A 14,575-nucleotide genomic window follows, 5' to 3' on the forward strand; every position below is an offset into this window, starting at 1 on the left:
TATTGCATATGATTATTTGGCTTTAAAATGTCTTTATTCTTTTGGATGGAAAATTGATTTGAAGAAAGACCAGAGAGAGAGCAAAAAACATTAGATTTACAGAAGCCTTCTGTTCCTGCTATACCACCCAAGAAACCTCGACCACCAAAAACAAACTCTTTGAACAGACCTGGTACGTTGCCACCAAGAAGACCAGAAAGACCAGTTGTGCCTCTGATTCAAACAAGGTATTTGACCTAATCATTTGTTTTTAACTATAATGATTATCTGTTGTCAAGTTGATATCAACCATTTTTCTGATGCCCAAATAAGTATTTATCTCCTGGTAACTGCCTGGACTAGTCTCTGCAGTTTTCTTGGTAAGGTTTTTCAGATATAGTTTTGCCATTGTCTGCTCCCTAGAGCTTTGAAAGAGTGACTGGCCTGAAGTCATATAGCTAGCTTTGTGCCTAAGTTGATACTAGAACTCACAGTCTCCCCATTTCTAGCCTTAAACTTAGAGTCTTAAACACTGCATTAAATTGGCCCTCTCTAATTAACTCATTAATAACCGTGTAAGATTTTATTCAAGATGATCTGTTGTCAACTTGGCATTTCTCTGTGGTACATTCATTGCTGATTTATTAAGTTCATCCACCTTGCTGCCAGTCTTTCTTTTCTTGTCTTTCCTTCCATTTCCTCCCCAGTATTATAGCCTTCTCAAGGGTGCAGAGTCTTCACAAAATATATCCATAATATGGTAGTTTGAGCTTCATCATTAAACTATAAATGAAATTACAACACTGGTTGATTGAAGTTGAGAAAAATTATCTTAATGCAATTATAAAATATGCAACTTTATTTCTTGGATATTATAGCTCTTTTGTGAAATTTTTTGAATGATTTTTTTTGTTTGCTTTCTTGGCTATCAGTATTATTCTCAACTCCAACACCAAGTTCAAAAGCATCAATACTCTTTCTCTCCTACTTCTTCAAAATCCTATTTGCTCACTAGTAGCATTAAAGGGAAACTCATTTTGGCATAAATCTGATATTTCTAACTACAGCATTTGAATATCATTTCCAAAGCCTTAATAGCTACCTAAGATATATTGTGCACTTCATTAAGTACATTAAATATCTAATGCAATAAGAAAGTGTTAAAATGGAATCTAATGTAGAGTTATATGTATTACTTATTGTTTCCAGTTAGACTTTTTGTGACATCACAAAAAGTCTTAACTGGAAATAATAAGTAATACATATAACTCTACATTAGATTACATTTTAACCCTTTCATATTGCATTTTATATAGTTACCTTGAGGTAAGATGGGTAAATTTAATAAATAAACAAGCAAATTAAATAGCCTTGGTTCCTTTTGGGATCTTACAAGATTACTTCTTTAGGAAAAGCAGTTAAAATTAATTAATAAATTAATTTTACAATTTATATAAATACCTTTAACAATCCTTATTAAAAAGATGGCCACCCCAAACATAGTACTTTGCCACCTGTAATGTAAATAAATAATTTTGATTCACATTTAAAATGATAATGGTCTTCCATCATCAAATAAGACCAGCAGAGCTTTTGTAGCAATTAAGATTTTTTAAAAAATTACTTATACAGCCATTTATAGGAGTGTTTATGTGAAATAAACCTACTTCTACAAATAGCTGAATTTTTTTCAGGATGTAGAATATAACCAAATCTGATTGGTTATGGGATATGAGCCTTTTTCCTAAGCAACAGAATTCTAGTTTGGTCTGTTTGATAGCGATGATGACATAATGATTACTATATCTACTGTTGCCAGAGGATTTCTGAAATTACCTACAGTGTTTAACTAACAGGATCTGTTTGCCTCCATGAACATTAGGTATGTCTATTATTACTGGTAATATTGTTATAATTTAAAAATGAAATCAGTGCTAAATTAGCTTTTTAATATCAAAAAGGAAAGTATCAGGCCTGAAATAATTGACATTGTCAGGACATGTTTATAGTTATTCAATTATCATTGATAAAAACTGTTCATTTTCTTGTAAGTACTGTATAAGTGTGTAAGAACAAAGCCCTTATTTTTTAAGTATGAAAAGGATTAGTTTTATTGGAATGATATTTTTAATATGTTGGAGGGTACAGTTAATGAAGTGGTACACACAGTAAGTAGCCTAGGAGGTTTTGAATCAAAAATGAAGTCATTGTTCTTTATTTTATATTGGGCAGACCAAACCTATACTATTGAGTCCAATTCTAATCACCACATTTTAAGAATGAAAATTGACAAACTGGACTATGTCCAGAGAATAGCAGTGAAGGAGATAAGGGTTCTGCAAGGAAAATTTTATTTTAAAAAGTGAGTATGTTTAGCTTAGGAAGCTAAAACCATATGGAGAAATGACAACTGTCTTCTAGTATCTGAAGGCCTATTATGTGGAAGACAGGTCAGAATTGTTCAGAGTTATTCCAGACAAGGTGAAATGGGATTAAATAATTTCATTTGGAATCGTGGGGTAAAAAAGTAAGAACTGCTGCATTACGAGGGGTGGGGGTGATGGTGACTGTGCTAGAGGAATTTAAACAGAAGCCGGAGGCCATCAAGAATGCTGTAATATTAAATCCCCGATAGCAATAGCACTTACTTAGTGTGCCATAGTGCTTTATGGCACTTTCTGAATGGTTTACAAATGTCAGCATGTTTGCCCACAACAATCTGTGTCCTCATTTTACTAACCTCGGAAGGATGGAAGGCTTGAGTCTACCTTGAGGTCAGGATCAAACTTCTGGCTGTGGGCAAAGCTAGTCTGTAATACTGCATTCTAACCACTGTGCCACCATGGCTGATATGATAGAGCATTGGTCACCAACTGGTGGTCCACGAGAAAATTTTGGTGGTCCACAGAAAAATTATTTGCATTTTTTAAAGGTAAAGGTAAAGATTCCCCCTTGCACATACGTGCTAGTCACTTCTGGCTCTAGGGGGTAGTGCTCATCTCCATTACAAAGCCAAAGACGTCCGAAAATGTCTCCATGGTCATGTGGCCAGCATGACTAAATGCCAAAGGCACACTGGATGCTGTTACCTTCCCACCAAAGTGGTCCCTATTTTTCTACTTGCATTTTTACATGCATTTTTTAGCCAAGATGGCGCCGACAATGGCTGCCATGGTGAAATGCTCTTTAATGGTTTCTTTATTCCTTATTATTATCTGCAATTCACTATGGATTTCATACTCACAAGACCACCTGCTAAGAATTAGGCAATATTTCCTTAAGGAGCAGCTTTCTGATTCCTCACCCCCACCTGTCTTTCCAAACATGGAGGAGATTCTAACCGATTCCCTGGTGCTATGGATTACAACAAAGAAAGCAAAGAAACGACCACACTGGAAGAGGAGACGAGGTAAATGAGCAGGAATTTTAAACAGACTAAGGAATAGGGGTAAAAAAAACCCTCTCCCTTCAATCTTTCTGACTAATTTACGCTCGCTGGCTAACAAGATGGATGAAATTCATCTCTTAAATAGATGGAATTCTGATTTTCATAATTCAGCTGTTCTTTGTTTTACTGAAACCTGGCTTAATCCACAAATTCATGGGGACAACACCATATACATCCCAGGATTTCAGACATTTAGATCAGACAGAATTGAAGAGACATCAGATAAAACAAAGGGAGGAGGATTATGTTTATATATCAACAACAGCTGGTCTCAGGATATAACTATAATATATAAGTTTTGTGATGAAAACTTAGAGTCTTTACACATCAACTGCAAGCCATTTTACTCTCCACGTGAGTTCTCCTCATTTCTCCTAATAGCTGTGTATGTTCCTCCACAAGCCTGTGTAAACAAGACATTACGAACTCTTGCTGATCAAATTATGGAGGCTGAAGCCAAACACCCAGGTTCCCTTCCCATCATTTTAAGAGATTTCAATCAAGCAAATTTAAGGAAAGAGCTCCCAAAATACAGTATTTCAAGCATGTAAATTGTCCCACCAGAGGCAAAAATACTTTAGACCACTGCTACACAACAGTAAAAGATGCTTATAGGTCTTTACCACGAGCAGCTGTGGGACACTCTGACCACTGCATGATTCACCTTGTACCTGCCTACAGACAAAGACTTAAAACCATTAAACCAACAATTAAATCAGTGAAGACTTTTTCGGATGAGGCAAAGCTGAAACTCCAGGTCTGCCTTGATTGCACTGGTTGGAATGTTTTTGAAGATGCCTCTGCAGACCTAGATGAGCTCACAGATACTGTAACATCATATGTCAGCTTCTGTGAAGACTTATGTGTACCAACAAGGGACCTGCAAATATATAGTAATAATAAACCTTGGTTCACAGCTAAACTTAAGCAGCTACGTCATTCCAAAGAGGAAGCCTACAGAAAAGGTGACAGAATGCGATACAACCAGGCCAGAAACATATTAACAAGAGAGATCAGAGCAGAAAAAAGAAGCTACTCTGAAAAGTTAAAGAATCAATTCTCAACAAATGAACCAGCAAACATGTGGAAAACTCTTAAAAACATCACTGGCTTCAGCAAACCTACTTCCCAGGCAGAAGGAAATCAACAACTAGCAGATGACCTGAATGTGTTTTACTGCAAGTTTGAAAAGAAACTACAGCCACCTATCTCCACAATCCCCTCTCAAACACACCAACAGCCACGCCTCCTACAACTGACCCCAACCCATTGGGTTCACAACCTCTGGTGATCACAGAAAAAGAAGTGCAAGATCTATTACACAGACAGAAGCCAGGAAAAGCATCAGGGCCAGACAAGATAACTCCTTCTTGCTTAAAAGTCTGGGCTGACCAATTGGCCCCCATCACACCTGAATCTTCAATAGATCACTAGAGATGTGCTATGTTCCTTCCTGCTTCAAACATTCTACCATCATCCCAGTGCCAAAGAAGCCCTCCATCAAGGAACAGAATGACTGCAGACCAGTTGCTCTAACATCTGTAGTTATGAAAATCTTTGAAAGGCTTGTGCTGTCCCACCTGAAAACCATCACGGATCCGCTGTTAGAACCAATGCAGTTTGCATACCGAGCAAATAGATCAACAGATGATGCTGTTAACATGGCTCTGCATTACATCCAACAACACCTTGAATCTCCAAATACCTACACAAGGGTCCTCTTTGTAGATTCAGTTCAGCATTCAATACCATCATTCCAGGCACTCTTCTAAGTAAATTAAACCAACCAGCGGTACCTGAACACACTTGTAAGTGGATCATAAGCTTCCTAACAGACAGGAAGCAGCAGGTGAAGCTAGGCAGAATCACATCCAATACCTGTACAATCAGCACAGGGGGCCCCAAGGCTGTGTGCTAATTCCACTTACTCTTCTCCCTATATACCAATGACTGCATCTCAAACGATCCATCTGTTAAAATACTGAAGTTTGCTGATGACACAACAGTGATTGGTCTCATTTGAGACAACAATGAATTTGCATACAGACAGGAGGTTATACATCTTGCCTTGTGGTGTAACTGGAACAATCTGGAACTGAACATACTCAAAACTGTAGAAATGGTGGTAGACTTTAGAAGAAACCCTCCCATACTACCACCTCTTACAATACTAGACAACACAGCATCAACAGTAGAGACCTTCAAATTTCTAGGTTCTACTATATCACATGACCGAAAATGGACACCTAACATCAAAAACATCATCAAAAAAGCACAACAAAGAATGTTCTTTCTCAGCTCAAACTGCCTAAGGAGCTGCTGATACAGTTTTACAGATTATTGAGTCTATCATCTGCACCTCTATAACTGTCTGATTTGGTTCTGCAGCTGAACAGGACAGACACAGACTTCAGAGGATAATTAGGACTGCAGAACAAACAACTACCCACCTGCCTTCAATCAAGGACCTGTATACTACCCGAGTCAAAAAGAGGGCTGTGAAAATAGTTACAGACCCCTCACATCCCGGACATAAACTGTTTCAACTCCTTCCCTCAAAACGATGCTGTAGAGCACTGCACACCAGAACAACTAGACCCAAGAACAGTTTTTTCCCGAAAGCCATCATTCTGCTAAACAAATAATTCCCTCAGCACTGTTCAACTATTTACAAAGTGTACATTACTATTACTGTTAATCTTCTCACCACTCCTTATCTCCCATCCCCTCGCACTTGTGATTGTAGGACTGTAACTCTGTTGCTTGTATCCTTACGATTTATATTGACTGTTTCCTAGTATGATTTGATTGTTGATTGTACCCTATGACTATCATTAAGTGTTGTATGTTATGATTCTTGATTCTTAACAAATGTACCATTTCTTTATGTATACTGAGAGTATTTACACCAAGACAAATTCCTTGTGTGTCCAATCACACTTGGCCAATAAAGCTATATTCTATTCAAACTGCTAGGTTGGAGAACTGGGACAAGTAACAGGAGCTCATTCCGTTACACAGTGCTAGGGATTTGAACCACCAAACTGCCGAACTTTCTGATTGACAAGCTCAGCATCTTAGCCGCTGAACCACCATGTCCCCTTTTTTATATATTTATATTTATTTTGTTTTTATTTATAGTGGATTTTTTATATTGCACTAAATCAAGGCTCCTCAAACTATGGCCCCTGGCCGGATACATGCAATGAACGTTTGTGGTGTTGCAGAGAATCTCACCCTTTGGGGTCTTTTTGTGCAGGTCAGAGGGGCAACAGAAATTCCAACTTGGGGTCTGCTTCAGCCTCCTGGGGTGGAACTTTGGGCGAAGGCTGGAGGGAAGTGCCACTGGTGGCAAAGAGCCGGAGGGCCTTGTTTCCATGAGATTGCATCATGGCCTGGAACTGGCTGACTTTCTCGGCCTGCTGAGCCTCCAGGCACCGGTACCTGGCCTTGCATTCCTGCAGGTCTTCCCTCTGCTTGGAAAGCCTATGTTCATAGTCCTCAGTGAGGTGCTTCTACTGAGCCTCCTTCTCGGTCAGATCCAAATTGAACTGAGCCAGCCGTTTGGCCAACTCTTTCTCGTGGGGACTGCTTAGCTCCAACAACTGTGTCCTGTTGGGCCCTATGAAGCCCACGTGGGCAGGGAGGAGTGGCTGGGAGGGGGGGTGAGTAGAGGCCGGCAAGACACCCCTCACCATGAGTGACATCAGGTTGGCCATGCCCACCCAGGCACATGACCACCTAGCCACACTCACCCAGACGGCCATTAGCCAGATCATATTAGTGGTCCGTGGGATTTAAAATGATGGGTTTAGTGGTCCCTGAGGTCCAAAAGGTTAGTGACCCCTGTGATAGAGGGTTGGACTATATGATCTCCAACATCCCTTTCAAATGTTATATTCTATGATTCATTTCAAAAGAAGACATATTCTGAAAATAAATATTATATCTACCAGTGAAACTGGACAATTCTGCATCATTAACTCGAAGGAAAACATAACAATTCCATACCATACAATCTAGAATGAGTCTACTCCTACTACTATTTTTAGAAAGAATGACACTAATAATAATAAAAGTAATCACATACTATAGATAAATATTAATGTTCAACAAATGGGGTGTTTTGTTAAAAGAATTTGCGGTTTAAAGAGCTATCAGTTTAGTTTGGTCTGGGAATAAATGGCACAATTTATAACATGTGAACGATCCTTTTCCTTTTAAAAAATATAGCCACCAATGTCTGAATCGAAACCCCCAGATACTAGTGTCTAAAAGGAAAGCTGACCTTTTTAATTCTCCCCATTTATACAGTGCAAAAAGCTCCCATTTCAGACGATCAGTAGAAGGGTATTAGTAATTCAAACCCTTAATGCCAATACAAATCATGCTAAAGGTTCTAGCAACAGACCAGGGGCGTGCTTAACCATTTTGTTGCAGCTGGGCACCTCATATATTTTATGGTTGAGTTTGCAGAATAATTTTTCCTTCATGTAATATGATTGAGAGAGTCTGAAATTGTTTTTCAGATTACAGACAAGTTATCTTCAGTATCAAGGCTCAGCTAATATCTAAGACATCATTTAGATATTAGTGTGTCTAAAATAAGTTCTTTTGACAGGTGTTAAGGAGAAACAAGATAAGGTTAATCCAAGCAGGGTGCTGCTTTATGAGAGATAGGTACTTCTGACAGCTTATGATACTGGAGTGGCATAGAGGAATGCTTCTTTCTGCCCGAAGCTAAAAAGTGGGAATGAAGCAATTTATGTGAACATCTCTCTGGTTTCTAACTGCAGGAATGAAATTCCAAAAGTAGATTTGGTGAGCTGTTCTTTGTCCAACACCTTAGAAAAGGAGTCCACTGAAAGAAGCAATAACATCGGTAAGTTGAAATAAATTTCAACTATCATATATATGATCATATATATGATCTGGTTGCTATATAAAAAGAGTATTTCTGAATTGTAATCAGTCGACATATTTATTATAAAATCATTGTATACTTTTATATCTCTATGAAACACAAACAATGTGATACATAATATTCTAAATATTAATATTATTCTAATTTTTGCTTAATTGGATACTTTTTTGTTATTTAAATTATTTAAAAAAACTAGAGTTTTTAAAATTTATCTTCAATAGTTGTTAGTTCAAAAGAAGTAGTAGAGCTCTGTAATAACTAACTTTGGAATTAAGGTGACTTTGTGAAGCATGTTTCCTGTCTTGAGAAAATTAAAATTGTCACTTTTACATTTTTCATAAATTTGCTGTTCTGAAGAAGCGTTCTAAGCTGTAAAGATAGTCTGTTTAGGCTGGAAAGTGAGGTGTTCTGCTGTGATCACATATCTGTTAGCAAACCAAGTGTCATTTTCATGTGGAAATATTCTAGTATCATCTGCTTCAATCACTCAGTTCTGTAACAACTGGGCTCCAGAAGACATGGTTTTATAAGAGGAGAACCTTTGTATTCTAAATTGTAAGCATTACTACATAACATTGGTAGCATGCTGTGTTACTTTTATGATACGATTTCTTCAAGAAGCTCATATTGTTCAAGTTAAAATAGGCCAGAAATTAATCATTCTTATTTTGGAATAGTACTTTTAATGTGCTTTTTAATAGGCAGTTGTTCAAGTAATAAGCTTTTTTTAACAAAAAGAATAATGTCAGAAAATGAAATTCCAAAATTATTATGTATTTTAATATCTATTTAATATTCTGCTTTTTCCTTGTTAAATACATACTGAAGTATAGCAGTTTAGGTTCATTTATTATTATTAGCCATAAGCCAGCCTTTAATTGATATTCTCCAAGTTACTTGCTGCTTATAAATATTAGCTGTTGATGAAATCCAACAGATTTGTAACATTAGCTTAGACTGAGAAGAACATAGAATACTAACATGCAATATCATGGTTTTCTCATCTTTGAATTAGAATTACAATAGCAGTATTTAGTTAACATAAGTGAAGGTCAGAGTACTAAATGAGAATAATAATGATAGAAAATTAAAACATTAACATTGCTTTTTATATTGTGAAATTGTTCAAAGTCTTTTTGTATTTTGATAAGATTTAGAAATAATAAAAGAAAATAAAAGACTTTTTTTCAGATACAGAATTATGTACACAATAACAAAAATGAAAGCATGTATGTTGTGCTGCTAGAGGAAGTATTTAAAATGGCTAATCACTTGAAAATGGAGAAAAGAAATATAAAAATAGATTAAATTATTTATGAGTAGTGTTAGAGTAAAGCTGAGGTCGGAGGGCAAAGGAGATGAAGGTGAAATATATGAGATGTGAGAAATGTTCTCACCACCGTCTTGGTAAATTACTTGGCAGCGATACCATTAGCCATTGCAGTGTGAACTTCAACTTTATGCAGGAATTCAGCAATGGGGAAATAACAAAATGTTCATTATACCAGCTCATTTCTTACAGAGGGAAATGAAGCATAGTATTGCACTGTATATAGTATTGCAATATTATTTCAGTGTGGTACGCAAACTAGAAATATGAGATTAATTTGTTTATGGAAATGTTTTATTTAAATGTCAGATGAATATAGACGTTTTCACATGCACACGAATGTAGCTCCCCAAAGAATGCATTTATTAAATATATTTTTCTTGGCGTGAAGACTTTCAGGTACTTATATTAGAGCAGAATTAGTGAAAGGTGTCTTGGTTGGATTGTAAGCATTATTTGTTTTTAATGTGAATGTTGTATCAAAGGGACTTTGTTTTATCTATGATTCACACAGGCAAAGCTTTGGGAGGAAAAAACACTGTTAGTCCTATTGTTAAGTATGTGTATAGATCTGTTCCTCTTCCCTCACACTTTTTTTCTTTTCTTTTTCTCTACATTTCCAGTGGTGCCTTTCTTTTTCTTTCTACTCATATTTCTTCAAGCTTTCCCCATTTACATCCCTTTATCATGGGTAATTCTTCTTCACTTGATGATGGTAAGGCTGTTTTGCACCTTCTGTCTGTCCTGTCTTTTTTCAAGAGAGAATGAATGGCATCTACTGCTGCATTCTTGTGGCATCCATTTGTTTGCTTTGTTGTAGTTGTAATTCTTTAGTAACTGAGCCATTTTATACTGGCTGGTGCAATGCTTCTGAAAATATTGCACTTCTTTATTATAACATTGTTCCTTAGCAACAACAAAACCTAATTTTTATGCTAATAAAAATGTGATTCCATCTTTTAATATAAGCTAAAATGTTTGCAAGTTAGTCAAATGCAATAGTTTTACAGACATGCATCGGCAATATTTTGAGAACTACCAATATTACAAGGATTCTGTGTTTCTGCAGGAGTCTCTTAAATAAGAACCAATCTGTCTGTTAGTGGATTATTGCCAGAAAGCATAATTTTAAAACTTCCATAATAGGAAGAATAACATCAACTTTCTTACTATCAATTAGTTTGAGTCTAGATATCCTTGCAGATTGAGCCAATTTCAAAGGTTATTCTTTCATTAAAGATATGACCTAATCTCTAAAAGAAGGAGCATGAATTTTACATGGGTTAAACAAATGCCAAACAGGATATTAAAAATGGATTTATTTATTTTATATAGAATATAAAATTGTGTATCACACAATGGCACTGAATGAGGATATGCCAATTGCAAGATTAAAAAAAAGACTAATAGTAGATGAATGTACACACTAGGTATAATTCTGTACAAGGGCACCTTGTATGCCAGCAATGCCCCTGCTCAGAATTGCGGTAGTATGGTGGCCTAATTTTTCAATTTTACATATTAAATATTTGTGGAAATGATTAGACTATGTTTTGTACCATTTCAAATGGACCTTGTTTCTGTAATTGGTTTTTATATCCTTTAATTCCTATTTTCTGAATTTTAAGTCCGAGACCAGTGTAGTTTTTAATTTAAAAAATAAAATTGTAATAGAAAATTACATCTCAAAAAGTAGGATTTTTTTAAAAAAAAACACCTTAATTTTTTTTCATTGCTGTATTTACAAGGGATAGGGGGAGATGCTACTTTGGATTTAATGTTGTATTAAGTCTGACATGACAAAGATAGCTTTTGAAGTCAGTACTAATAAAGGAGAACATTTATAACTCAGGGTTGACATGAGGGGACCTTGGTGCGCTCTGAGCTTGCTTGTTTTCTTGCAGATGTTTCATTACCCAAACTTGGTAACATTGTCAAATGCTAGTAAGGAGTGCAGTTTGCTGTCACTTTATATTCTAGTGGCTTGCGTATCAGTGTTAGTCTTAGACATTCTTTGGTTGGGCTGTTTGCTGTTGACTTCTTTGGAAGTTTCTTGATTGGGATATTGTTTACTTGTTTGTTGGTCTGATGTTGACCTTGGAGTTAATCTATGCTGATCTGGGTGCTGATTGCTGGTGGAGAGATGCTTGGGTCTTTTGTTCCTTTTTTGGCTGGGTGATAGCCTCTTTTGCATAAACATATACATGTTGTTAATGTCTAGGTGTCTATTGATGGCTAATTTGTCAGAGTGCCAGGAATTTAGAAATTCCTTGGCATTTTTGAACTTTTCGTCTAGGGTGGTCACATTTTCTTAATTGAAACTATGGCTAAATCTGTCTATAAGCTGTGAAATTAAAGAATTTTCATCATGTCTTCTGACTGCTAGTTGGTGTTCATGGGTGCATTCTGCCAGTCTTTTGCCTGTTTTTCCAATTGTTGGAAGACATATCCTTCTGGGTTCAGTTCCAAGTGGGGGAAAAAGACACTGGAAACATGGTGACTGCTTGGAAAGATGGTGGACATGACCACATGCCTTGGCGCTCCAAAGTGAAAAGGACAATCACATGCTTCAAGATGTTGGGTGAAGAAAAAGAAGGGGCAAGATGCTGAGAAACCCTTGGTTTTATGCCCTCTGTTGGGATTTGAATTTTAGCTTGTATTCTGATTGGTTGTCAGACTCCCATGGGGCCATGCAGGGGCAACTCTGTAGGCTGTCCTGAGTCCCAGGCTTGGTTGAGCCCTGCTGGATGATGATGTAATGAAAGGGCTTTAGGCAATTCCTATTATGGCTCTACCTGGAGTAGATCTTTGTTATGTAAAATAGACTGGCTCAGGGCAGAGTAATGGCCCATTAGCAAAGGTGGGGGGGGTGAGTTTCTACTTTTCTTTTTAGCGGAAATATTTTTATGGGATTTTTTAGTACACCCTAAAATATTTCATTTTCCTAGGAGAGGGATGGGTTTTAACTTCCAACACTATATAGTGGTTGTTGCAGTCCTTATATTGTTTGTGGCAGATGACTCCTGTTTTTTCTTCTGGGGTTGTTAGGTCTTTTGGTCTGCTTAGGATGTTTTGAAGGGCTTTAGCCGGCTTGTCTGTTATGCTGATTTGAAGTCTGTGTCAGATTAGGCACTTTCATCTCTGCCAATTCCTGGAACTACTGTCTCTTTTATCCTTCAGTGTTTTTTTAAATTTGCTTGGCTGGCTTTTACAGAAAAAAAATCAAATAATGCCATTTATTTGGAATTACATTCTTAAAATTTATAATTTTGAGTCTTAATTCTGGTTGGGGATTTTCTATTTCTGTTTTTAGAATGAGAGACTACAATCTTTTTCTCTTTTTAAACAAATACATTTTTAAAATTATTATTTTAAACATTATTAAAATATAAAACATTTCAGGGTAGACACATCAATGCATAATACTGTATGTCTTACATCAGATTATAGTGTATTAATCCTAAGCAAAATGAATGTAACAATATCTTAGTAATCATTTAGGGCTGTTTTTCATAGCTTTGTTAATATGCAGCTGTCCTATTTTGAGTTTGCAGAACAGTATGTGGCATAAATGGCTGAACTCTCAAGAACAGTGCTGTCCCTACAGTTTTAGTGAAGGTCAAGTTAAAGAAAGTATTTGGTCAGTTTTTTGCTTTACTACCAGATGTCAGGAAAAGCATACATACACTACTCTACTTAGTGGGAGGTAGGGCTGGGTTGTATCAGAGGGCTAAAGGTGAGTTGTATCAGAGGGCTAAACTGCAGGTTTAGCTATCTGGTAAACCTAATTCTGTTTTTATGTAAGTACTTCATTCTTGTGCACTGAAAGTGACATGAGTTTAGCATTATTTTCTGAAAAGATGTGTCTGTCTGTTTATCTGTCTTTCAAATTGATATGGCTGTCCATCTCATGGAAGATGACTCAGAAAAAATGGAACAGCACTAACCTGATGTTTAAAAGCCTGATTAAAGGAAAGGTTAATAAGACTTGGGAATGGAATTTTCCCATGTCACATCAGTCCTGCTCTACCTGCTGTTAGTTGTCCAGCTCCCATGCAAAAAGGGAAGACTCCAGAACCTGCCAAGCCAAAAAAAACCTCGCGCAAAGCATCTGAAAAGTGAAAGTTTTCCCGCCAAGCCTTGGAGGTCCCCTCTCTCCACAGTGGGGAGGGGGGAACTTTGGCCCAGGGACCCCATGGCCTACAATAGCAATGACGAGAGTAAAGACAACCTGATGGTAAGTGAAGCCATCTGGTCTATCGCCATCCCATCAAGACTAATAGTGCCCAAGGCAGGGGAAAGGGTGAAGGTAGAAGCCATCATAGACACGAGCTATACCCGCTGCCTGATCATCCTCCCCATGGTCCTAAAGCTAGGAATCAGGATGAAAATGATGACCTGACCGATACAATTTGAACAGGTTGATGGATCATTGAAAGGGGCAGCCCCTGCCACACTCCTCACCGAACTTGTCAGACTTGAAATGGGCTGGCACTGGGAACTCATCCACTTCATAGTGGTGCCAAAAATTATGGAAGCAGTGATTCTAGTACTTGCCCGGTTAGATAAATGGGAGCCCGCCATCTGGTGGGAAATGGGGAGGGGGGACAGAAACCTAAGACTATTCTCAGTCAAGGTCATTTCATCCTGCACCTGGACAAGGAGTGGTTAGAGGAATGTCTTGAGTTGGGACAGATGGTGATTGGGCCATGAGATGGACTGATGGATGCAGAGTGATAGGTCTTTGATTTTAAATTACCAAGGGAAAACCTGGAAGCCTCAGATTTGGGGTTTCCCAGATGTGCCAATATGACAACTCTAATAAAATGGAACTTTGAGAAAATACTTGTCTTGGAGCTTTTGGAGTTGGAGTTTGTTTTTTGGAATATGCAGC

At 37.3% G+C, this 14,575-nt stretch overlaps 1 protein-coding gene across 5 annotated transcripts in view; it reads left to right on the forward strand.

Moving 5' to 3' along the window:
- SH3KBP1 (SH3 domain containing kinase binding protein 1) overlaps positions 1–14,575 on the forward strand; it is a 160,742-nt gene that overhangs the window by 133,315 nt on the left and 12,852 nt on the right. For all 5 annotated transcript variants that reach the window (XM_026714219.2, XM_087938245.1, XM_026714217.2 and 2 more), the window contains 2 exons: positions 65–227; positions 8,224–8,309. In XM_026714219.2, the coding sequence (XP_026570004.1) occupies positions 65–227; positions 8,224–8,309 (249 nt within the window). The remainder of the gene's footprint in view (positions 1–64; positions 228–8,223; positions 8,310–14,575) is intronic.

This window comes from Pseudonaja textilis, chromosome 8 (assembly GCF_049901715.1).
Source record: "Pseudonaja textilis isolate UNSWEBS1 chromosome 8, rPseTex1.2, whole genome shotgun sequence".
NCBI classification, from domain to species: Eukaryota; Metazoa; Chordata; class Lepidosauria; order Squamata; family Elapidae; genus Pseudonaja; species Pseudonaja textilis.